The sequence below is a fragment of the Corylus avellana genome, chromosome 6 (genome assembly GCF_965113065.1).
Source record: "Corylus avellana chromosome 6, dhCorAvel1.hap1.2, whole genome shotgun sequence".
NCBI classification, from domain to species: domain Eukaryota; kingdom Viridiplantae; phylum Streptophyta; class Magnoliopsida; order Fagales; family Betulaceae; genus Corylus; species Corylus avellana.
Window position 1 is genome coordinate 25,578,536 of NC_142495.1, and position 23,663 is coordinate 25,602,198.

The 23,663-nt window shown below is 37.2% G+C and overlaps 4 protein-coding genes across 7 annotated transcripts; 3 read left to right on the forward strand and 1 right to left on the reverse strand.

Annotated features, from left to right (window-relative positions):
* The first annotated feature begins 1,021 nt into the window (after nt 1-1,021).
* On the forward strand, nt 1,022-11,535 carry ELF6 (Zinc finger (C2H2 type) family protein / transcription factor jumonji (jmj) family protein). The gene is made up of 7 exons (XM_059600147.2): nt 1,022-2,635; nt 4,134-4,212; nt 4,404-4,471; nt 5,173-5,323; nt 6,729-7,309; nt 8,104-8,301; nt 8,577-11,535. The coding sequence occupies exons 1-7, from the start codon at nt 1,486-1,488 to the stop codon at nt 11,255-11,257; spliced, it is 4,908 nt and encodes a 1,635-aa protein (XP_059456130.2). The 5' UTR covers nt 1,022-1,485; the 3' UTR covers nt 11,258-11,535.
* A 918-nt stretch (nt 11,536-12,453) lies between these two features.
* Nucleotides 12,454-13,448, forward strand: LOC132187580 (GCN5-related N-acetyltransferase 8). The gene has a single exon (XM_059601930.2). The coding sequence runs from the start codon at nt 12,545-12,547 to the stop codon at nt 13,244-13,246; it is 702 nt and encodes a 233-aa protein (XP_059457913.1). The 5' UTR covers nt 12,454-12,544; the 3' UTR covers nt 13,247-13,448.
* Nucleotides 13,449-15,509: 2,061 nt separating this feature from the next.
* On the reverse strand, nt 15,510-18,990 carry LOC132188200 (uncharacterized). 4 transcript variants are annotated; one of them, XM_059602608.2, is made up of 6 exons: nt 18,884-18,990; nt 18,152-18,219; nt 17,436-17,656; nt 16,832-16,910; nt 15,940-16,133; nt 15,510-15,762 (listed from the first exon to the last, which is right to left on the reverse strand). In XM_059602608.2, exons 2-5 carry the CDS (start codon nt 18,201-18,203, stop codon nt 15,940-15,942), a joined length of 546 nt encoding a protein of 181 aa, XP_059458591.1. In that variant the 5' UTR covers nt 18,204-18,219; nt 18,884-18,990; the 3' UTR covers nt 15,510-15,762. The 4 variants fall into 4 exon arrangements, with proteins under 4 accessions (XP_059458591.1, XP_059458590.1, XP_059458589.1 ...); XM_059602607.2 differs by having other exon boundaries at nt 15,510-15,767; XM_059602606.2 differs by lacking the exon at nt 15,510-15,762 and having other exon boundaries at nt 15,810-16,133.
* Nucleotides 18,991-20,162: 1,172 nt separating this feature from the next.
* On the forward strand, nt 20,163-21,755 carry LOC132187629 (lysM domain receptor-like kinase 3). The gene has a single exon (XM_059602008.2). The coding sequence runs from the start codon at nt 20,238-20,240 to the stop codon at nt 21,573-21,575; it is 1,338 nt and encodes a 445-aa protein (XP_059457991.2). The 5' UTR covers nt 20,163-20,237; the 3' UTR covers nt 21,576-21,755.
* Nucleotides 21,756-23,663: the final 1,908 nt, after the last annotated feature.

Consider the following 23,663-nt stretch of genomic DNA (forward strand, 5'->3'; position numbering starts at 1 on the left):
TTTCAAAACCTTAACCGGTTTCCACTTTTATCAGATTGGTTGGGGTGTCGGGTTAGCCGGGTTCAAGCGGATTTTGCCCTCCCCTAAAAACAACAGTGTACTATGTACTTTTTATCATCATATGGACCCATCAAATCAATCATCATTATTTGCATAAAACCCCACCAATTTTCTTGTTGGTCCCCTTAGTTACTTTCTGAGATAAGGTAGCATACCAGCACAACATTTTATGTTGACTTACGGTAGATTAAACTAGTTGAAATAAATAAAGGCTAATGCATGTTTAATCAAAATATTCAATCTAATTTGTTGTTAAAAAATTAATAATTTTTTTTAATATTAAAATAAACAATAAAGATTGTAAGATTAAGAAAAAAAGTTTTAATTATTTATTTTTTTCACCCGAGGCAATCTGCATCCTTTGATTTTGCTCAAAGATCTTCAATAATTTTTTCATTGAAAGTAAGTCAAACTAGTTTTACTATTGTAGTATGCTTTAACAAGCGATGAAACTTACATGTAGCTACGTGTCGGGTTCGGATTGGAATAAGGCGAATTTGGCATTCAAGTTATCACCTTTCAACTAATATAAGATTTGAATTATTAAATTTAACCAAAAATACAAAATAATGAAAGAATTTTTAAATTTTGTTTAAAATTACAATTTTGACCTGCAACATCTTATGAGATAGAGGCATAATCCAAAGGGTTGATACAGTGCCACGTGAACCTTAAATGGGAAATAAAAATAATTTTGGAAAAGTTATTGGAGAACTGCAATTTCTAAAATTACTATTGAAGTTGTAATTAATTATTATTAAATCAAATAACAATTTTAAAACATACAAAGAATCATCAAAATTCTATATATCTGCAATCTTGATCATCACCGGATAAGGTAGTAACGTACCCCTGTTTCACACCTTAGACGTCCCTATCTTGATACTTCAGATACCGCTTGAGCTAACATGCGCCACTGGGTGTACAATACGCCCAACTTTGCTTAGCTACGCTTCACCCATCAAAACCCGACAGCAATCGTACGGCCAAGGAACCGAGCGACCTAAGCGGTGCGCTATGCCCCCACGGGGTAATTTAGCTCCACCGCTACAGAGAATGCTATATTGCGCCGGCTAAGAATGTTGCTCAAAACCTAGACAAAACCCCCCTTTCCGTCCTCCTCTCTCTCTCTCGCTGGTGCTTTTAAAGGTCAATCATATACACTACTCATCGCTGTTTCAGGTTCTATTGCTTATTTTGTTTACTCAATTGCCCTTACATTTCTGCTATTTCATTAATTTCTATGCTTAATGTGGTTTGAATCACAACAAACCCATGTGCAATTTCCCCAAATGATTTCAATCTAGGGTTTCAATCCTTAATGCTCGTTTGTAATCTGAACGAAAGTAATTGTATATGATTGAGTACTCCTATATGATATATACTATTAAATTTGTAGTATATTGATTGTGAATCTTGGTTGTAATGGGTAATGTTGAAATACCCAATTGGCTAAAAGGGTTGCCATCGGCACCTGAGTTTCGCCCAACGGACACTGAATTCGCTGACCCAATTGCCTATATATCGAAAATCGAGAAGGAAGCTAGTGCTTTTGGTATTTGTAAGATTATCCCACCATTGCCTAAACCTTCTAAAAGATATGTATTTTGCAACTTAAACAAGTCACTTTCAAAGTGCCCGGAATTGGGTTCTGATGTAAATACGTCGGGTGTTTGTTCTTCGCCGAAAATGAGTTCTGGGGATTGTGGTAATGAGGCGGAGGTCCGGGCTGTTTTTACTACAAGGCACCAAGAATTGGGTCAGACTGTGAAGAGAACAAAAGGGGTGGTGCAAAATCTGCAGTTGGGTGTTCATAAGCAAGTATGGCAAAGTGGAGAGATTTATACATTGGAACAGTTTGAATCCAAGTCAAAGGCTTTTGCACGGAGCATATTGGGAACGATTAAGGAGGTTTCACCATTAGTTATAGAAGCAATGTTTTGGAAGGCAGCTTCTGAGAAGCCTATATATGTAGAGTATGCAAATGATGTTCCTGGGTCTGGGTTCGGCGAACCGGAGGGCCAGGTTCGCTATTTTCACAGGAGGAGGAGGAAGAGGAATTTTTACCAGAGGAATAAAGAGACATCTGATTGCAAGAAAGATGTGATAGATAGTGTAACGGATTCCCCTAATAATGAGATCAAAGATTCTTCTGCCAAAAATGAACCAAATATGTCTTTGGAGACACCGAAGCCATCTTCTACTTCCTCAATATTGTCAGATGAAACTTCACATTGTTCTAGGCGAAAGAGTTCAAATGCTAGTAATGAGATGGAAGGTACTGCAGGTTGGAAGCTGTCAAACAGTCCGTGGAACTTACAAGCCATTGCTCGTTCACCTGGCTCACTTACGCGATTCATGCCAGATGATATTCCAGGTGTTACTTCTCCTATGGTCTATATTGGTATGCTTTTCAGCTGGTTTGCTTGGCACGTTGAAGATCATGAGCTTCACAGCATGAATTTTCTTCACACTGGCTCACCAAAGACTTGGTATGCTGTCCCCGGAGATTATGCATTTGCGTTTGAGGAAGTCATTTGCTGTGAGGCTTATGGTGGCAGTATTGATCATTTAGGTATGTGAACTTTTTTAGTGTATGATTATTTTATAAAATGTTTTGGGAGTTCAAAACTCTAGTTCAATCTTGCCAAATATTTTCTTGTAGTGTTAATTTTGGGTGTTCTTGTATGCACATATCAAAATAGTTTAATACAGAAGGCTATATTTCTATATTATATAATGATGGAGAGGAGTCTGCTGTTTGTATAGTGACAGGCGTCTTTGTTTCTGCTGGCATTACCTGTCTTGCATGGCTGCCTGTTAATAGATATAACTGAATTCTGCATATGTATGCCTCAACATTATGTCCATGTGATATCACAGCAAGCGCAAGTTGCTGACTTGGGATGACTACAATAGCTTTCAAAAGATGACCCACTGCAGAAACAGAAATTCTTTTGCCATTAATATGTTGAAGCATTTCTAGTGCATGTTTCACCTTTAAATGTGATTGTATTTTGTTCATTATATTGCATTTAGCCAGGATGTTTATCTTTTCCATTGAATATATAATGTCTGTGACTGATATTCCCATTTTTTTTTTCTTTTTTCAATTGATTATTCCCTGTGATAGCCTTATTAATGCTTAAACAATAGTAAATGATTTGTTTTCTTTTTCACCCTTTGAAAAAATGTTTGCTTTGTGGATCTCTGCTACTTAACTATTGGTTGCTACTAATATATATTGTGTTCATTTATGCCCATTTACTCATCTGTTGTGGAAATAGGGTTTTCAGTTTTTAGAATTTTCCCAGTATGTATTATTTTGGTGAGTACCTAAAATTTTCTAACCAATGTTAACTCTAGGTTTAGTGTAGGGGTGGCATTGAATGCCTGGGGATATAAAAATATCCCAAATGATAGTGTGTTTGTCCATGGTGTCGGACTAGTCAATTCTCTGATTGAATTGGATTATGGTAAAAAGAAAACAGATAAAGAAAACCTGCTATCGGAGTCAAACTGATGATAATTGCATTTCAAAATTGTGCTCTGACCTCTGATTGAGCATGCTCAAAAAACAGAAACTGTACATGCATAGAAATTTAGTAAACTTCTGGGGTCTTAGCCATTCAGTGTTGATTCTTACTTATTCATAATTAATATCAATATTTTTTAATGAATATAATTAATATCAATATAAAAAGAATATAGAATAGAATTTCAAATATATACCCCAAAGAAGTACCTTGCTGAAACAAAATTCAATTAGGTTGTCCCAAATTGGACCTGCCACTTGCAGGGAAGGTGATTTTGTAAGTAAATGAAGATGGTGAAGCATTATCAAAACTTGGTCCCACAAGTAATTTTGATTTTCTGGAAATTTTAAAAAAGAATCTTTTATTTGCAATTGTGTCCCGATTTGATTGGGATTTACTGTCCAAAAATTGACATTTCTTAGTGTGAACACTTCTTATTATTTTATTCTAAGTTGACTTCCTTTCAATCTGAATTAGTTTGTTGTGATTTCTTCCATAGCATTTTTGTAACTCTGGTCCAGTTTCTCTTATCTCCAGCTGCTCTCTCGTTATTGGGCGAGAAAACAACTCTTCTATCACCTGAGGTAGTTGTTGCATCAGGCATTCCTTGTTGTAGGTAGGTTTCTTCCATTCTATTTCATTAAGATCTTTCTGGTTCTTTAGCATCTGAAAATCAATGTAAAGATTATACTTTTCTGTAGTTAAAAATGTTGTAGGCATGATTTGTGGTGCTGTGAATGGTATTGTTGTTTCTGATGATTTCCTTGTTGAAGTTCTATTCATGACTATTTCTGGTTTTTCCTTTAGGTTAATACAGAACCCTGGTGAATTTGTTGTGACTTTTCCAAGGGCTTACCATGTGGGATTCAGCCACGGTAATTGCTTTATAGTTTGCATATTTTCAAGATTTTTTTGGAGTATATAATTGTTTTAATTTAGAAGCTCCTGCCCTGAAGATACTGCTCTTAATGTGTTGAAGGCATAGCATCTGCCAATTGCTCATGGAAATACTTCATGTTAATCCAAGACTCAACTAAGAAGATGGATATGTCCAAAATAGGAAAGAACACTTTCTTTATGAGCAAGGACCATTTTGGCTTGCAAATGTGTAGTTGGCCTTAAATATTCAAAAGAAGTTATAGGGTACCTTCCAAGTCTTCTGCCAAATGACTTAGTTGTATGGTTATGAGAAATGGTCAGGTGCTATAAGCAAACTCCTTTTTCTGCAAGGCCATCGGTAATTCATTTTTGTAATGGCTGATGTATTATTAGTGTTATATATACGAACTGCAAAAAGAACATTAAACAAGATTACAGAAGAAAGACGAGTGACAGGGGCACCCCCTTTGTAAGCAAAATATTATTGCTTCAAACTTATATATATATATATATATATATATATATAAACTCAGGTGCCAATTCGATTAATTGCCTACCTAATGAATTTCCACAATATTCACAAATTATTTATTAGACGAAAAACTCTCATACTCTGCATGTATAATAGCTCCCCTTAATATAGGGATTTCTCTGAGTCTTTCAATTGATCACTATAGCCTTTCTTTATGTAAACTAGGTTTTAATTGTGGGGAAGCTGCTAACTTTGGAACTCCACAATGGCTTAACGTAGCCAAGGAAGCTGCAGTGCGCAGAGCTGCTATGAATTATCTTCCCATGCTCTCTCATCAGCAGCTGCTATACCTGTTGACCATGTCTTTTGTCTCAAGGTTAGCTTATTATAGTTCCTTCAAATATTCTATTGATCCTAAGACGTTTAGCGAAACTAGTGACTGAAAAATCCTGTCCATGCTACTTCATAGACTTTCTCTATGAAGATCTATACAAACATAATTTCTCATGAATGATTCATATAAAAAAAAAAGGGACCGGGGGGGAGGGGGGGGGGGGGGGGTGAAGGACAGTTCTCTTGAATGTCTACTGATTGTAGTGAAATGAAAGTATTCTGGCTTGATTACTCTCTCCAAATATTTGATGTTCAATGGCCAGATTTTTGTGGATGTGCTTAAAATTTTGTATGTGTTTCTTATTTATCAAAAAAAAAAAAAAATTTGTATGTTTTTCTTTGTAAACTTTTTGAGAGGGTTTTCTTGTTACGATTTTGCTAGCTTTAGAATCTGTTTGGAATTGCGTTTGAGAAATAGAGCTTTTAAGTCAAAAAGAGTTTTAGGGCAAAAGTTTCATTTTTAAGCTTTTGCCAAAAGTGCGTTTTGACCATTTTTAGGCTTTTTAGATCCTTTTAATTTTTTTACCAAACAAGTATTTTTTTCTTCAAACAAACTTTTTGAGTGTTAAAAGCACTTTTAGACTCATTAAACGCAATCCTAAACAGGCCCATAGTTTCAAATATGTTTTAATTTATATATGCTTAAAAAAAATGCATTAATTTATATGGGCTGGGAACCTGGTACCTTGACTAGCTTCACTTGGGCTTTATAATGAGACCAGTCATAATGGAATGAGTTGGGCTTCAATTCACATCATGTGAAAACTGTAAAAGGGATTGTGTAGTGGTTGCTGGAGAGGAGAAAGACAAAAGAGAAGTACAAACTGGTAATTTTCCTTTTATACCCTAAACAAACCAAAAAACCAATAATAATAAAACAAAATAAAAGAATTTTTTTTTTTTTTTGGCAATTTCTCTTCTTTAGTTGGAGGGAGTTCGTGGTGGGGGTGAAACTGTGAAAGTTTTTCTGTGCATGATATTATTGTTATATTTAACATTTTTTTTTTTTTGATAAGTGGTCATATTTAACATATCAGTGGTCATAGATGAATAACCAGACTAAGTAGGCAGAATTCTACTGCAAACCTTAGTGTTTAAAGCTGTCGTATGAGTTAAATCACCTTGCAGATAAGTTATCCATTTCAGAGACCAGGGACTAATTGGCTCACATTCACCATTAATTTAATGAACTCATATTGAATTTTACTCATTTTAAACATATGGAAAGTTGATCCCTTGTCTGTTTGCATTTACCCATACTTTATGCCACAATTAAATATTGCTTTTATATCATATCATGTCGTTGCTCATTGTCCATAAGAATATCACGTGTACACCAAATCTGTAGTTATTTCTTATGTTTGATTGCCTTACTGCTTTGATGCCAGAGTGCCAAGATCCTTACTGCCAGGTGTGAGGAGTTCTCGTCTGAGAGATCGCCAAAAGGAGGAAAGAGAATTGTTAGTAAAGAGGGCTTTTATAGAAGATATGTCAAATGAAAACATTATGCTATCTGATCTTCTTGGAAAAGTATCAACTTGCCATACTGTTTTATGGAATGCCGATTTACTGCCATTTCCTAGCAGAGATTCTCAATTGCCCAGCATGGCTGCTGCCAATCCTACCTCGCCAAGAGAAAATGCTTCCAATAGTCGATCCGAAAATAACAAGAATAGTCAGAATGATCTGTTTCACGAGATGAGCTTGTATATGGAGACTCTCGATGATTTATATCTGGGTGGTGATGATTTGTCGTGTGACTTTCAAGTTGATTCGGGGACGTTGGCTTGTGTGGCTTGTGGAATCCTTGGTTTTCCATTTATGTGTGTGATACAACCATCTGAAAAAGCATCAACGGAACTTCTTCCTGCAGATCATCTTTTGGTTCAAGGAGGACCCCGAGTCTCAAAACCTGAGAATACCCGATCCTCTCCAGAACTTGATGGGTCTGTTAAGAGCTCTATTTCAGGTATTTGGTCTGCATACTTTCTTGCCTGGTAATTTGGCCTTGTTCTCAATCACTTCTGATATTGATTCTTATTCTGTTTGAAATTCTCCCCCTCCCCCCCCCCCCCCCCCTCCCCCAGTTTAGTATATCTTATAGGTAGATCTGACCAGTGCAAATTGTTTTAGTGCCCTAAAAGAGTTGCTATTTTCCCACATAATAGGCTTCGATGTGGGTATCTTTGGGAGTTTGGTGATGTTCTATGCCTGGTAGACACACAAATTACAAGGAAGTACTGTGGTGTAGGGAGATGCCTACTATAACTACAGCCAATCATCCTAATATGTTCTTAATTACACGCCTTGATGTTCATCATCGTGTTGTGGGCTACATAATCTTGACTCGATTTGTTAATTTTTGCATCTACACATTTTTACCGCTGCTACTAATATTTCTTGCTTGACCTTGAATCAGATGACTTTGCTGGACATTAAAATGTAGAAAATGGAATTGTAGAAGAATACAAAGAATTGGTCTCTTAAGTGTCAAAATTATATAAGTTGGGTTTCTATCTTATTCTGAAGATGAACTCGCAGGCCAAGATTTTCCAAATGAGGAAATATCTTGGTGTGCAAGGGCTATAGTTTACAACCATGGGGAAGTTTTGACTTCTATAAATAGAGGTGTATGTTCACTTGATGCTAGTTGTTTCTCATCAAAGCAAATGAAACATTAAACTGAATAGGAGCAATCCTTTTGACCACTAAACTTGGCCTCTTTAAATGCTGCAGTAAATCAATTTATGCTTTGTTCTGCAGAGAATCTCCCTCCTGTTCCTGATGTTTCTCCACCACCGAAGGATCTGCAAATGCCATTATTAACCAAGTTTGAGAAAGGATGGAACACCTCTAGTAAATTTCTGAGGCCACGGATTTTCTGCCTGGAACATGCCATACAGGTTGTGGAGCTCTTGCGGTCAAAAGGTGGAGCAAACGTGCTTGTGATCTGCCATTCAGGTAAGATAGACTTTAACTCCATCCATGATTTAGGCTGCAAATTATAGGTTGTATGCTCACACCAACTTTTAAAGTTGAATCACTTGTCCCTTTTTTTTCATTCATCTTTGTCACAACAATAGACCAGGTTTTTAAATAAATTTGAAATCAATTAAAATTTCAAATGTGGCACATATCATTCTATTTGTCAACCAACCTTTATAGGTGTACACATGTATCATCTAGATTATGGCAATAATTATTCTTCAATTTTTTATTTTTTTTAATCTATGTAGACTATCAGAAGATGAAGGCACATGCCCTGGCCATTGCAGAGGAAATTGGTAGACCATTTAGTTATAATGATGTTCCATTAGATATTGCATCCCAGGGAGATCTTAACTTGATAGATCTTGCAATTGATGATGAAGAGCATGTTGAATGTGGAGAAGACTGGACCTCAAAACTGGGTATCAATTTACGATACTGTGTCAAGGTGAGAAAGAACTCTCCGTCTATGCAAGTTCAGCATGCACTGACATTGGGTGGATTGTTCTCTGACAGAAATCCCAGTTTGGAATTCTTGACCATCAAATGGCCGTCCAGAAGATCACGCTCAAAAAAGTTAAATCGTTCGACCTATAGTAAAACATGTGACAGCACTCAATTAAAGAAGGATGAAGTGTTAGAGGGAAGGTTGGATGAAATCATTGTCAAAAAAGAAGAAAAACTTCTTCAATATTCAAGAAGGAAGCTCAAGTCAAAACTGGGTGGTTCCACATGCAAAAGTATGATTCATGGATGCCATGAAAAGAATTTGTCAGAAGATGTTTCAGCTGCTACTTATGGAGATCTTGATAAGCAAAGTGGAAAGACTTCTGCCAATGACCTTTCTGAGAAAGGAAATTCCCAAAATGAATCTGCAGGATTAGCTTTGTGTACTGCTTCTGGAATGTCTGAAATGCAAAATGAAACCACATTGTTTGCAGCTAGCGTGGGTATAAGTTTGATCTCTGCTCCTTCACGAATTGAAGACTCCCTTGCCTCTGCTACACTAGCGGTGGGAAATGTTGAAGTGCAGAGTCAGAATCACACTCTGGTTAGTATTGACATGGATGACAAAGCTTGTAATTTAGTAACATGGGGTAGTTCTGAAATGCAACACGAGATCAAGGCCACTGATGAAACCATTGAGGACAAGATCACACGTGTTGAAAAATGTGCTTCTCCACTTATCATTTCAACCGATGAAAGGTTTGGAATGCAGGGAGAGAATCGAAGTGTGGAAAAAATCAGCATCACAAATGAGTCTTGTCATCTGGTTACTGAAGGGCAATGCAATGTCTCAGTTGAAGGGGATGCTTTGATGAATGAGGCTTCTGATCTTTCTAACCCTGCCAGTATACATGTTGCTGATCCGGTTGTGAGAAGTGGTGAGGCACAGATGGTAAATGTAGATCTGGAGGAATCTTGTGTCAACAGTGAGGATCGTGCTTGCGTGATTTTAGATAATGAAGTGCAGCAAGAGATCCAAACCACCAACAGAATTAACAATGCCAGATCAGGTAATGTTGCACCAATAAACCAGCGTAGTCTTGCCTCAATGGAAGATGTTTCTTGTAATGTCGCAATGAGAAACCAGCCTAATCTTGCGTCAATTCAAGAAAGTTTTGAAGGTCCTAGAATGATCTGTGCTGCAGAAGACATTAGCATTGCTGTGCCTGCAGGAGATGTAGTGGGGCAAGAATGTAAAACTAAAAATGGAAGTAGTGAGGATGAACCAATTTCAAGTTATGTTAGACTGACAAATGGGCCTACTCTCACATCAAGAGAAATCCAGTCCCTTGACAGAAATAATGAGGAACTTGTCTTAAGTTCTGTTTCACCAATGGAAGTTAGTCAGCCTTCTTGTGCATCAGTGGAACAATGTCCTGAAGTTCCAATAGGGATCTCTGCTGAGGAAGACATGCATGATGGTGTGACTTTAGACACTGAAGCGCAGCAAGAAATCCAGACTACAAATGGAACTGATGAGGGGGAACCCATCTCTAGATTCATTACGCAAGTCGATAATGAGCATGTAACTGTTTCAGGGGTAGAATGCTCTGAAGTTCCAAGAGGGACCCATGCTGAGGAAAACGTGAGTGGTGGAGTGACTTTAGATAATGAAGTGGAACAAAAAAAGCCACTGACAAATGAAAATAATGAGGAGCTTTCTGGGCATGATACACATATAAAACCGCCCCATCCTGCCTCAATCCAGAAATATTCCAGAATTCAAAGAGGGGTCCTTGCTGCTGAAAACCAACTTGGCAATGAAGTTTGTTCATCACAGGATGATATAGAGCTGGAAAGAATCGAGTCCACTGTACTAGACCCTGGACCAAACTCAGAAAAAAGAAGAAAAAGAAAAACGGAAGTCGAATATATAACAGAAAACAAGTTCAGTTGCAGTGGCTTTATCAGAGGTCCATGTGAAGGGTTGAGGCCAAGGGCTGGGAAGGATGCAACCAGTAGATGTGGGATTGACATCAGTAAAACAGATGACGAAAAGCCGGTGAGAAAGAAGGTGAGCAAACCTTCAGGTGTTTCTCTCCCTCCTAAGAATAAAAACACAAAGGAGTCTCACAGGTGTGACCTCGAAGGCTGCCGCATGAGTTTCAAAACGAAGGCAGAACTTATCTTGCACAAACGCAACAGGTGCCCACATGAAGGGTGTGGGAAGAGGTTCAGCTCCCACAAGTATGCTATGCTTCACCAACGTGTCCATGACGATGACAGGCCCCTTAAGTGCCCGTGGAAAGGTTGCTCCATGTCATTCAAGTGGGCATGGGCTAGGACCGAGCACATACGGGTGCACACGGGTGAGCGCCCATACAAGTGCAAGGTCGAGGGCTGTGGCCTCTCTTTCAGATTTGTATCAGATTTCAGCCGGCACAGACGGAAAACCGGGCATTATGTAAACTCACCCGCCTGAAAAAAAAAATGTCCTCTTGATCATGCTGATTTTGTAATATATATGCGCACGAGCAAGTGGGGGGGTTTCTGAGGCCAAAGGGGCCTCGAGGTCGAGGATCATGTGTAAAATTTACAATGTTCTGGTTAGGTGTAGGGGTAGGATTATAGAGTGATCTTTTTGTAGGTGAGCATTCTCCATTCATTGGATGGCAGTGATAGTTGAAAACTCTCGATTTTTGATCTCTCTGGATTCTTCGTTGTACGATCCAGCAGCATCATCATCAGCGGGAGAGGAAGCTCTCCAAAAGGGATGCTACACGTTGGGTGGCCAAATTAGTGAAGAAGATAGATACTCAGATGTTCTCTCTGTTTTCCCTCGATCAGTAAAATGGATAGACAAATGAAGTAGATGAGTGAATCGTGGGAACTGGAATTACATAATTTAATCTTTGAGTGTAATGATCAATCAGCCATTATTGAGCGGGTTCAAGAATGTGCCAATGTGGGTTTTTTTTTTTTTTTTTTTGATGAATTTGTGATCTTATCCCAAAAAAAAAAAGAAAAAGGAAATCTGTTACACTGCACCAGATTCATTGAATCAATTTGATATTTCACAATTGACAAAGAGAGTGACAAATCATTTTTGTCTTGATTGTTTTAAAACACGATTTCTTAAGTCAAATCTTGAGTAAAGATGATTAGCCTAATCCCAAGTATATCTTCCAGCATAATTTGAAGGAAACACGTTAACAAACAGCCTCAAACACTGTGAATGGAGTATACTTTGACCCGTGAGTAATTTTTTTTTGTTGTTGTTATCTACAACTTTTGACATTTTTCTTTTCATATATGTGTGATTTTAACATGCTATTGGATAAAGCTAACAAGTCCGAATTTGCTTTGGCGGTAGAGGAGTGTTATACATTCTAATTTTTTTTTTTTTTTAAGTTAGTTCTCAAATGATATGTCATCATCTTATGAGATTTATTATTTTGAAAAGTGTGTCACAAACTCACGGGATTGTAACACATCATCCATTTTGAAAACTAACTTTTATGAAGAAAATTTAAAATATTTAGCATTTTTCGAAGATAAAAAAGAAAGAAAGCATTTTCTGTAAAAATGAAAATAATTTTTTAAATTACACGCTTCCCACTTAAGAAGTCTTAATTATAAAACCACACCCCTTAGATAGTATTAGTAGCCTCGCAGCTCATTGGAATTGTTGTTCATTTCTTCACTCCCAACCTAATCCAAACACTCTAGAAATTAGTAGAAGAAACCCATTTCTCTATAGAAAAGAAAAATGGCCGCCGCCGCACCGCCGCCGCCACCAACCCCAGCGGCCATAACGCTGCCAGACCCAACCCCAACGGGGCAACCTGTCTTCGCCCGCGTGCGCCTGGGCAACGCATCGGACGTCCCCCACATCCACAAGCTGATCCACCAGATGGCCGTCTTCGAGCGCCTCAGCCACCACTTCTCCGCCACCGAGGCTTCCCTCTCCTCCACCCTCTTCACCTCCCCTCCCTTCCAGTCCTTCACGATCTTCATCCTCGAGGTATCCCCGAACCCATTCCCACCCACTATCCCTCCTCACCCTCTCTTCTCACCCATTACTCAAATTGCCCCTCTCGACCTCCCCATCAACGACCCAGAAAAGGAAGCGTTCAGATCCCACAACAGCGGCGGCCTCGACGTTGTGATTGCTGGGTTTGTTTTGTTTTTCCCCAACTTCTCGACTTTCTTGGGGAAACCGGGGTTCTACGTGGAGGACCTGTTTGTGAGGGATTGCTACAGAAGGAAAGGGTTTGGGAAAATGCTGCTCTCTGCCGTGGCGGCGCAGGCGGTGAAAATGGGATATGGGAGGGTGGAGTGGGTGGTGCTGGACTGGAATGTTAACGCTATCAAGTTCTATGAGGAAATGGGTGCTAAGGTCTTGCAGGAGTGGAGGATTTGCCGCCTCACTGGTGAAGCTCTCCAAGCCTATGGAAGTGCTCATAATTAATTAATTAATTTTTATTTTTATTTTTTATGTCAATTTCCTTATGTTTTCTCCCAAGTAATTTCACTGCTATGCCTTGTTAAGTTCTTCAAATCTACTGTTAGTGAAAGAACATGTTGCTCTTTAAAGTTTCTAATTCTGGGTGTGATCTTAGCATTTATATTTTATAGGCTTTATTCACTTGAATATCATCATCCATTTTGTAGTATTAAATGAAGGAAAAAATGCAAAATTAGTTTTTGTGGTTTACCTGATTTACAATTAACTTCCTTTGGTATCAAAATGAATTCAAAGGTTCCTGAGGTATGCCAAAAATATAATTTAGTCTCTACAATCAAATTTTGTCCACTAATTTAACAAATTTCTTTCGTATGACATTAACTTAAATAGGATAAGTATCATAATTATATTGGCTCTAACGTTTTATGCTGTTAAAAATTTTTAAGTCAGTGAACGGAATTTGATTATAAGAACTAAATTATTTTTTTAGCATATCTTAGAGATTTTTGAGTTCATTTTGATATTACAAAGAATTAATTATTGTAGTATTAATTACAAATCAGGTAAATAACAAGAAGAACTGAATTTACATTTTTCCCTTAAATGAATCTGCCTCGGAAAGGCATAGACATAATCCAGAATCTGTGTGGAACTATCTTGAGGGTTCTAAATTTAGTTTTCTCGGTAGAAATCGATCTTTTATTTTTTAATAAAAAAAAAAAAAAAAAAAAAAAAAAAAAAGGTAGGCAGAGAGACTAATTATAATTATTTTACCTGACTATAATAGCACTTCTCGTTCGGAGTCCCACATATGGTGGGAATATAAGCACTCTCTCAAATCCAAAGTCATAGCCCTGATCTAATATCATCAAAATATCAATTGAGATTTTTTATTTTGAAATTGAACTCTCATCTTATTACCTGTTGAACCACTTCAAAATTTCTTAGCCGCGGCCTTGCGCCACAGCCATTATGGTCCCCATGAAATCGACTTGACTGGTATAGTGGTCACCTGTCAAAGTATAAAGTTTCTCCACCGAAAGTTCTAGACTTCCGTGGAGAACTCTGTAAATAATAAAGTCCAAAAATGTGGGTCATGATTTGGGACGTGTGTCTGGGACAAACCAATGTGATTAGCCTTGTTTCTTTCTTCGCTAATGAGGGCTGAAATTAATACATAATCTCAAATTCATCTTAAAAGAAAAGAAAATAGATTAGAATTAATCCTGCCATTGTCAATTTTATTGCATTGAATCCAAAGCCACCTCAAGCTGCAAATTGGCAACAACATAGCCAGAGATCAATCTTCTGGTGTTATGAATTTTATCATTAATCTTGGGTATCATTAATGTGCTCTACCACAATCTTATAATAGTTTTTCCTTTCATGAGAGCAAAAGGAGGATTGAGAAATTGTTGGATTGATGAAACACGAATGGGGATGATCGGGAAAATTAGATATTTAGTTTTTAGGGTTCACAGTAGTACCAAACTAATTGTTGGATGTTAAAAATATCTTAAAGATTTTCAGGTTAAAATACTTGTTGAAAACGGTCTCTTGTCAACTATTTGATGAAAACTATTACATACACACATAAATTCACATCACAATCAATCGTAATGAGTTGACCTATTGTAAAATTATACGACCCAAGAAGAGGGCCCACATTTGCTTCAAAAAGCAATCTCATAAAGTAGCATTGGCAAAAGTTTAAGGGATTGATGTTGCACAATCAAAAGGCCGCATGATCCTACGACCCAATCAAGGTGTAATTGCCTAATGCAGGTAATCCACTATGATTAGAAAACTTGCAAATTAGACTTATGAAACACTATTGCCAATAATTCATGGCTCGCAAACATATTGGGCAATTGCAAATGTAAGGTTGTGTACCCCAAAACGAAATATTGATCAGCACATGGCGATGTACCCTAGGATGCATTGTATTGAGAAATTGATCAATATATTATCACGCACCCTAGAATATATTACATCGGGCAATTGGCAAAGAGCACAACCATGAACCCCTAGATTAAATGTGGCATTGGCAATTGACTAGCATGTGGTCATGTATCCCATATTAGATTGCATTGGAAAATTGACTGGCCTACGGTCATGAACCCCGAATTAAATTGTATTGGGTGATTGGCCGATGAACGGCTATTCCAAGTCAAGTTTCTTGTAACCCTTTCCTCATTTGCTTTTGAAAAAAAAAAAAGAAAAGGGGCCAACTTATGGCCATGGACCCATACCAAGACGTATTGGACAATTGGTCAGTATGTGAACATGACCATAAAGTACCAATTTTGTCACTTTTTAAAACTCAAGTAGGTTTTTGATAAAGAAGTAAACCACATGTAGCAATTATGTGTTTAACCTAAACAAAATCCAATGTCAATAAAATTTCCTGCCCAAGTATACCAGCCAGATATTGATAAACGCGTCCCCGAGGACTAGCTCAATCGGCTGTGAACCCTGCTTAATGAAGCGGAGGTCACTAGTTCAAATCTCTCTTCCCCCTTTCCTTGTATGGACATGTCAAAAAAAACAAAAAAAAAGATATTGATAAACGCAACTCAAGCTGACCTTTTCTATGTATAAAAATTTATTCATCAACAGAAAAAGAACTTAGAAAAAAAATTTCTACAGAACAATGTGAGCCAAGCGTCCCTAATTTTAGCAATGAGAATCCTTACTCATCTTCCATCTCTGCGATTACGCCACTCAATTTCTTTATCTTTTAAAAAGCCTAGGACACCAAGTAAAGCAAAAAGGATCCATCCACCCGATGATTTATCTCCGCCGCCACCACCGCCACCGCCACCACCGCCGCCATGATAGGGTGGGAAACCAGACCCGCCATCATAGAGTTTTGGTGACTTCTCCTTGCCTGAAATTTTATTTAACAATTATATGCCATTTGAAATACTCCAATAATTTAAAGAGGAAAATTAGAATTTTAAAATAAAATAAAGCTGCATTGTCCCAATAACTCCAAGTAAATTCCCAAATAAAAATAGATATCAAACACCCATAAAAGAGGATTATACAAAATAAAGAGAAATATGGCTCTAATTCATTTGTAGCAAACATTTATCCCTAAGGGCACGAGCAACGACAATATATCAAGAAAAACAGGTCTATTAGCTGCATCCTTCTGGCAATCCATAGGTGGAAAAATTTAACCATCCAAACCAATTTACTTGAGATGCCTTAGTAGTTTATTCCTTCAATGATAATCTCCTCATTAATTAGAAAATTTTCCTGCATAATAAAAGCTCCTTATTGGGCATATCATCTGTCTATGATGGATAGAGTATGTGAGATCCTAGAATACACTTTGTGGAGCAAAAAGTACAACCAACAGAACAACATCTCACAAATAATAAATTTAAAAAAGGAAAAGGAGACAAGTCTAGGAGTCGAAGTGGATGTCAGTCGAAAGTACAATTGAAATGCGAATAAGTATTTCCTACAAAGCTAATCTCACACATGAGAGAAGGATGCATATAGTGGTCTGGCTAGGACAGCAAGCATTGACTAAACCATATATTTGGCAAGTAAATAATATTGAGAAATAGCAATTACCAGGAATACTAGTAATTGTTGGAGCCTTCCGTGTAACAGTTTGGGTTTGCACTGCAGTAGCAGCAGCGTTCCTTGCATTCTGCAGAAAGCAGAGTGAGAACAAGACATTAGAGACTCGCGTACCAATTGCTAGAAAATATGTCGTAGCAGTAATACTTAAATAACAAAATTCCTATGCATCAGAGTATAGCTCCAAAATCAGATGGCCAATTGACTAATTTCTTCGCCAACTCTTTCTTTGAATGCTAAAACTATCAATCTCAACCAACTTAGTACATTAAAATTAGAAAATAAACATCCAGATACAGTCTGGTAAAGCTCTGAACTTGGGCTTTCCACATCAATTTAGATTTACAGTTATAAGAGGCAATGAATCACCTTATGCAACAGTTACATTCTAATTGCATAAGAAAAATGGATGAAATCTCAAAAATAGTAGTAACATGCAATCAAAACTTACTTGTAAAAAACACTTCCTTTAGTCATTGTGACAGAAAACTAATGTACAGGATTTACAGTCAAAGGAGATATGATTAAAAGAATCACATCTATCAGTATGAAGAAAGCAAACATATATAAAGGTAATATGCAGAAACAAACATACCGAAGCGGCTTTAATAATAACAGAAGTAGACCGCATTTGAGTGGAACATGCGCTGGGCCTTCTTCTATCAATATGTGAAAATGGCTTGGAAAGCCTGATTCCAGATTTAGCAAGTTGAAGACGTCCCCTGCTGTAATCATAAGGTGGAAACCGCATGCAGGCCCTGACTAGATTAGATCTAGTTAGCCTACTTTGCTCCATGGACAGACCATTTGTTCTAACTGCATAAAAATAAAAAATAAAAAAGAATCGTCAAGTAGCATTATCAAAATCAAAATCTGCACTGACTCTTCGTTTTCCATGTATAGAAGTTGCTAAGCAGCTTTTTTAGTGTCAAAATATAAATAATCTCTTCAACCAAACTGCACCATGATGTATCTTTATCTCTCAAGTTTTACACCTCTTAAGAGAACTTCAAGTGAGCTAAAACCAATGTTATCTCTTCCTTAGTAGAACATATTGCTGGACCGCCAATCAGCAATAAGAGTCTTACCTCACACGCATAACCAAGCCATGTCCAATAACAGGCACTTCACACATCTTAGGTGTGTCAATTCACTTGCCCATCACCACATTAATTAAAAAAATCTAAAATCATATTTCATGTTCATTTATAGAGATCGATAAGAAATTCTATTTTGTGGTGATGGAAATCAAAGGATATATAATCTTATTCATCACTGCTAAACTCAAAGTATTTATAAATTGCAATATACCTGGTGCTAATGGAGGTGAGGTTGCAAGGTTACTAGCCATCGTGGTCGACATTTTTATGGAAATTTACCTACAAGATAAGCTGTTTGCATTATACAATGAGAAGTATACATGAAAATTTTAAACTAAATAGAGTAACATGATGCGTTTAAAGCAGTCCAATAAAATCAAAAGCCAGGGAAAAATTAGAAGAAAAAAAAATGCTAATCAACAGAGATATTCGTTGCACATCTGATTACACTGTAGCTATCAAGTTCTAGCTCGATTACACCAAAAAACAAATCAATATGCAAGAAATGAAAAATAAAAATCTAAACGTTGTATTTCCCTCTCAAAAAGCAAATAAAATTGAGTGAAGCTCCCTAGCTGCATATTTTCTTTTTTCAGCGATGAGATAAGATTTCCAAAGTTCCAATCCCTATTTACATTTCTTTGTCCTATTTTTCTCAAAAATCGAACGCACCGCCTTATAATTCAATCACAAAACAGGAAAGCCAAACAGGTCGCACCACAGGAGTTGCAACAAATGCTAACATCAAATGAATTAATACATAAAGTACCAATCAAATCTTTCACCGAATTTCCTCATTCTCACTTTTACATTAAATTGCACAAACAACGCGTAAATTCACGTATACATGCACACATAAATACATACACTCTCATGCATATCTATGTATATTTGCCTTTCTATGTGAGAGAGAGAGAGAGAGAGAGAGAGAGAGAGAGAGCACCTGCTAGTGGTGGTGATCGCTGGTTGGGAAGAACAATAGGGTTTCCTGGACTCTCTGTTGTTATTTTTGGAGGGGCAGAGGGTCGAAGAAGCGAGGGTCGAAAGACCGACTTATATGGAATATACACAGACAAAAAACATGGGTTTCCGGATTTGCCCTTGGATGCTTTTTATTATTATTATTATTATTATTTAATGGAAAATCCACTGCTTAATTCAAACTATCACTCAACTGATTAATGTCCCTTTAAACTTTTAATTGTGGCATTGTCTTTCAAACTATCAAAATATTGTCAATATCTCCCAAAGTTAGCAAAAAGATAAAAATACCTCTATAAATTTTTCAATAAGACAAAAATACTCTTATAAATTCAATTTTTAAAAAGAAATTTTTAATTTTAAAACAAATGATTTGTTTTTTAAAAATATTTTTTTAAATGGAAATGTTTTTTTTAAAAAAAAAACGAAAATTTTTTAAATTATGTTTTAAAAAACCAACATTTTTTATTTTTTTAAACCAAAGTTTTTTGATTTTTTTAAAACGGTTGAAATTTGAAAAAAAATTCTTATAAAAATATTTTAAAAAATAAATAAATAAAAATTGGCCACTTTTTGCAAATTTTTAAACATTGAGGCTCAAATTTTAAAATTAGTCATCGAAAGAGTAAAGTGCATTTTTTCTTTCTTTTTTAGTTTTAGGTTTTTTTAAAAGTTTTAGTTTTTTTTTTTTTGAAAAATGCAAAATCAGTCTTTATGGTTTACTTGATTTGCAATTAACTTCTTGTAGTATTAAAATGAATTCAAAAGTCCCTAAGGTATGCCAAAAACATAATTTTTCAAATTCGTTCACTGACTTAATAAATTATGATAACATGAAACGTTAAAACCAATAAAATTGTGATACTTGTTATATTTAAGTCAGTATCACACTAACAGAATTTATTAAATTAGTGGACAAAATTTGACTGTAAGAACTAAATTATTTTTTTGGCATATTTCGAGGACCTTTGAGTTCATTTTGATACCACAAATACTTAATTATAAATCAAGTAAATCACAATGACTAATTTTTTATTTTTCTCTTTTTTTTTTCTATCTTATTAAGGATAATTTCATTATCTAAGTGACATCACAGTTGAAAGTTTAAAAATATTAACAATTAGATTAGTTTGAGGGGTTAGGTGGTACCCTTCTTTAATCTAAGGTGACCGGGAACGCTCGTCATTGGCAACATTTGACAACTGAAAAAGGGACCCAACTGCTGCAATTCCAGAACAGAAGACGATCGATCAAAGTATTATTCTCTGTTGTTACACAAAAAAAAAAAAAAAACGTATTACTCTCTATTCTCTGCTATGATACGCCCACACCGACCGGCGCACTTTAGCAGCCATCATTCAATCCCGGACGGGACCACCAATTCGTTGGCAATTCCAATGTGCAAAACGAAGAAGAGCACAGAAGCGATCGAACCCAAGAGAGCGGATGCGGAGCCCCGGAAGTCGTTTAATTCATCCTTCTCTTCGCTCCCAGACCCGTCCGCCAACAATTTCACTAGCACCGCCAACTTCCCCAACACCGGTTCCAGCAACAATTACAAGAATTACTCGTCCAAGTCTTCGGCCTCAAGCCGAGCATCTCTGTCTAGCCTCAAGGACTCTCTTCCTGAAAACACTCACGTCTACGACTTCTCCGAAATCCGCGCCGCCACTAACAACTTCCTCGCGAAGAAATTCTCCTCCTCGTCCTCATCCGCCGGGTGGCGCTGCACCGTTCGGAGCAAGGAGGTCATCGTCTTCCAGCGGAAGCTCCGCCGTCCGATGGAATTGCCGGAGCTACAGGGCCGGGTCTTGACGATTGGCCGGAGCCACCACAGCAGCTTGGTCAAGCTCCTCGGCGCGTCGATGTCCGGGAATTACATTTACCTAGTGTACGAGTTCGTCGACGGCGCGAACCTCTCGGAGTGCCTCCGGAACCCTAGAAACCCTAGCTTCACGGTCCTCTCCACCTGGCTCTCGCGCATGCAGGTCGCCACGGACCTCGCGCACGGCCTCGAGTACATCCACCATTGCACGGGGCTGAGCTCAGGCTTCGTCCACAACCACATCAAGAGCTCCAGCATCATCGTCACGGGAGAGTCTCTAAACGCGAAGATCTGCCACTTCGGCACCGCGGAGCTGTGCGGAGAAATCGTCGAAAACCACAACTCCGATTCGGCAAAATTGAAAAGATCGGACAGTCGAGGAATAAAGCTCGAGGGGACGAGAGGGTACATGGCGCCGGAGTTTCAGTCCACTGGCATCGCCTCGCAGAAGAGCGACGTGTACGCGTTTGGTGTGGTGGTATTGGAGCTCCTGTCCGGAGAGGAGGCGCTCAAGTACAGCTTTGACGAGGAGGGTGGTGGGTATAGGAGGGTGAGCGTGATAGACACGGCGCGTGAGACGGTGGTGGAAGGTGGTGGTGATGGGATGGTGAGGAGGTGGGTGGATAGGCGGCTGAAGGACTCGTACCCGGTTGACGTGGCGGAGAAGATGGTGCGCTTGGGGTTGGATTGCGTGGAGGAGGATCCGGATAAGCGGCCGGATATGAGTCGGGTCGCGCTTTGGGTTTCCAAGTTGTATATGGAGTCTCAGAAATGGGCGGAGCGGATCGGCATGCCCACGGACTTCTCGGTTTCGATGGCCCCTCGATGAAGTCCCTAGTTGTTACCGGTTACCGACTGCTTGAATTAATTTTTTGTTTGGATTTTTTTTATAAAAACAAAAAAAAAAGAATTATAGGTTTTAGAGTTTGACTAATTCTTTTTAAATACACTGTTAAGGATATTGACAGAAGCTTGCGGATATTTGTATATGTTGTCAATAACACTAAAAGAGAAGAGAATTGTTTTTGTGTTTGTTTTTGTTTGTTATTTAAATATATGTTTAATTTTTTTCAAAAATAATTCTTTAGTGGACTCCATATAAAACATTTTCTGAAAATGTAGACTCTACCAAAAAAAAACATTTATCAATTTTTTATATCACTCCAAATACTTGTAAAATCATTTCTAAACATACCTCAAAGACACGTTTTTAATACTACTTCTAGAGTGGTCCCTTTATAGTTTACATGTGCCCCATCTGAGTGATTAAAAAAGAAAATATGAAGATGACCATTAAAGTGGCCCAAGCCATGCATTTGCCCGATCGAGAAGTTATCAGTAGTGACGGTGGTTCAGTGGTTTCAATAAAATCTTTAAAGAAATTGTGCACGTGTTAGGACGTGAGTTTGACCGTTCGCAAAATCACTTACACAAACCTTATTAGTATTAACAATCTTGAGTTCTATTGATATTCTGGTAGGACTAGTGAGGCTATTAGCACTGGTCAAACTATGGCTTTAATTGGTCTTAAGGTAGCACTTGCAGTTCCAACAGTTTGTGCCCCTCCTAAGTTGTTCCTAGTAGGCATATACTACTATGGTCACATCTAAGTAAAGTAGTCACAATTAATCGTCCACTCTTGCCTTTTTATTATAAAAAAATTAGACAAATTTGAATGAATTAATTTTCTTTACACAGTTTTTTGTTATATATGTATATGTAATTTCTTCATATTTAGATCCTACAAATCTAATTAATAATAAACTTTTAAAACAAAGTTATATAAGAAATTGACAATAATTGAATGGATTAAAGTTCTCATAAATAAGTAGATGATGATCTGAAAACAAATCCCAAAATTCTCGATATATGATTTGGCTTGTATAGTTTAAAGCTCTCATTAAAATATATGCAACTCATTGCCCGACAATCTTTCAACCAGTCTGGTGTAGATGTTCTGTCGGCTGACCACTTCCAACTCTCTTGAGGAGAAATTGAAAGGATGACAAATTAATTAACATACTATTTCTTGTATATATATATATATATATAGAAAGCTAATGTTGTGGCTTTATATAATTATGAAAAATATTATTTTGTATTTTTTTAGCATATTCAATTAACGTGACATGTTCAATTTATTCTTTGACCAATCTTAATTAAGTAGAAAGAAAAAAAAAATAATTAAGAATGAATGAAGATGTCACACCAGTTGAATATGTCCAAAAAAAAAAAAAAAGGATGATGAAAGAATGTAAATAACATTTTTTATATCTTAAAAAATTTATCGTGCTTTTTCACAATCGGTGATCTACGAAAAATAAGAAAAACATAAAACAAGCAATTACAAAACACATAATTAATTTATGTAGTTTACCACTAATAGTTACGTCTACAGAGTTTTAATGAGATTTCATTACTTTTTGAAAAACAATACATGAAGGGTTAATTATATCCGTTCAAAACCCTAAAGTTAGGAGCGACTATAAAATACAACTTCCAACTAGGTCAAAACACCGAAACACTTCCAACATCAAATCCAATCGAGTACAAACTAAGTAAGATACAAACTACGCTCCAAGTAACCTAACAGTAACGTCATTGAATTGAGACCACTTGGGAATTTTTGGAGGAGATCCATCTTAAGTTGATTGATGATAGTCAAGAGAAAGTATTATATTCCATTCCAATCCACTCAATTATGAAGATATGATGAGACGGAAGGTGCTTGAGAAGTGGCATTGGTCTACTCTGAAGTCTTCCTATTTATAATTAGTCATCCGACAATTCAACGTCTTTGAATGAATGATGAGTGTTATTACAGAAGCAAAAATCATCATGTGCTTTTCATCTGACATACGCAAGAATGCAATCGTGATTTGTTTTTTATCTTTTCATTCATATTTTCCAGTTTCCC

Excerpts from the sequence above, each read along its gene's own strand:
- ELF6 (XM_059600147.2), top strand. The coding sequence starts at position 1,486 with ATGGGTAATGTTGAAATACCCAATTGGCTAAAAGGGTTGCCATCGGCA. Across the intron at positions 4,472-5,172 it reads CCATGTGGGATTCAGCCACG|GTTTTAATTGTGGGGAAGCT; the intron begins GTAATTGCTTTA and ends TATGTAAACTAG. Across the intron at positions 7,310-8,103 it reads TGTTAAGAGCTCTATTTCAG|AGAATCTCCCTCCTGTTCCT; the intron begins GTATTTGGTCTG and ends TTTGTTCTGCAG.
- LOC132187580 (XM_059601930.2), top strand. The coding sequence starts at position 12,545 with ATGGCCGCCGCCGCACCGCCGCCGCCACCAACCCCAGCGGCCATAACG.
- LOC132188200 (XM_059602608.2), bottom strand. The coding sequence starts at position 18,203 with ATGTCGACCACGATGGCTAGTAACCTTGCAACCTCACCTCCATTAGCA. Across the intron at positions 17,657-18,151 it reads CTCACCTCCATTAGCACCAG|TTAGAACAAATGGTCTGTCC; the intron begins GTATATTGCAAT and ends ATTTTTATGCAG. Across the intron at positions 16,134-16,831 it reads AACAATTACTAGTATTCCTG|GCAAGGAGAAGTCACCAAAA; the intron begins GTAATTGCTATT and ends ATAAAATTTCAG.
- LOC132187629 (XM_059602008.2), top strand. The coding sequence starts at position 20,238 with ATGATACGCCCACACCGACCGGCGCACTTTAGCAGCCATCATTCAATC.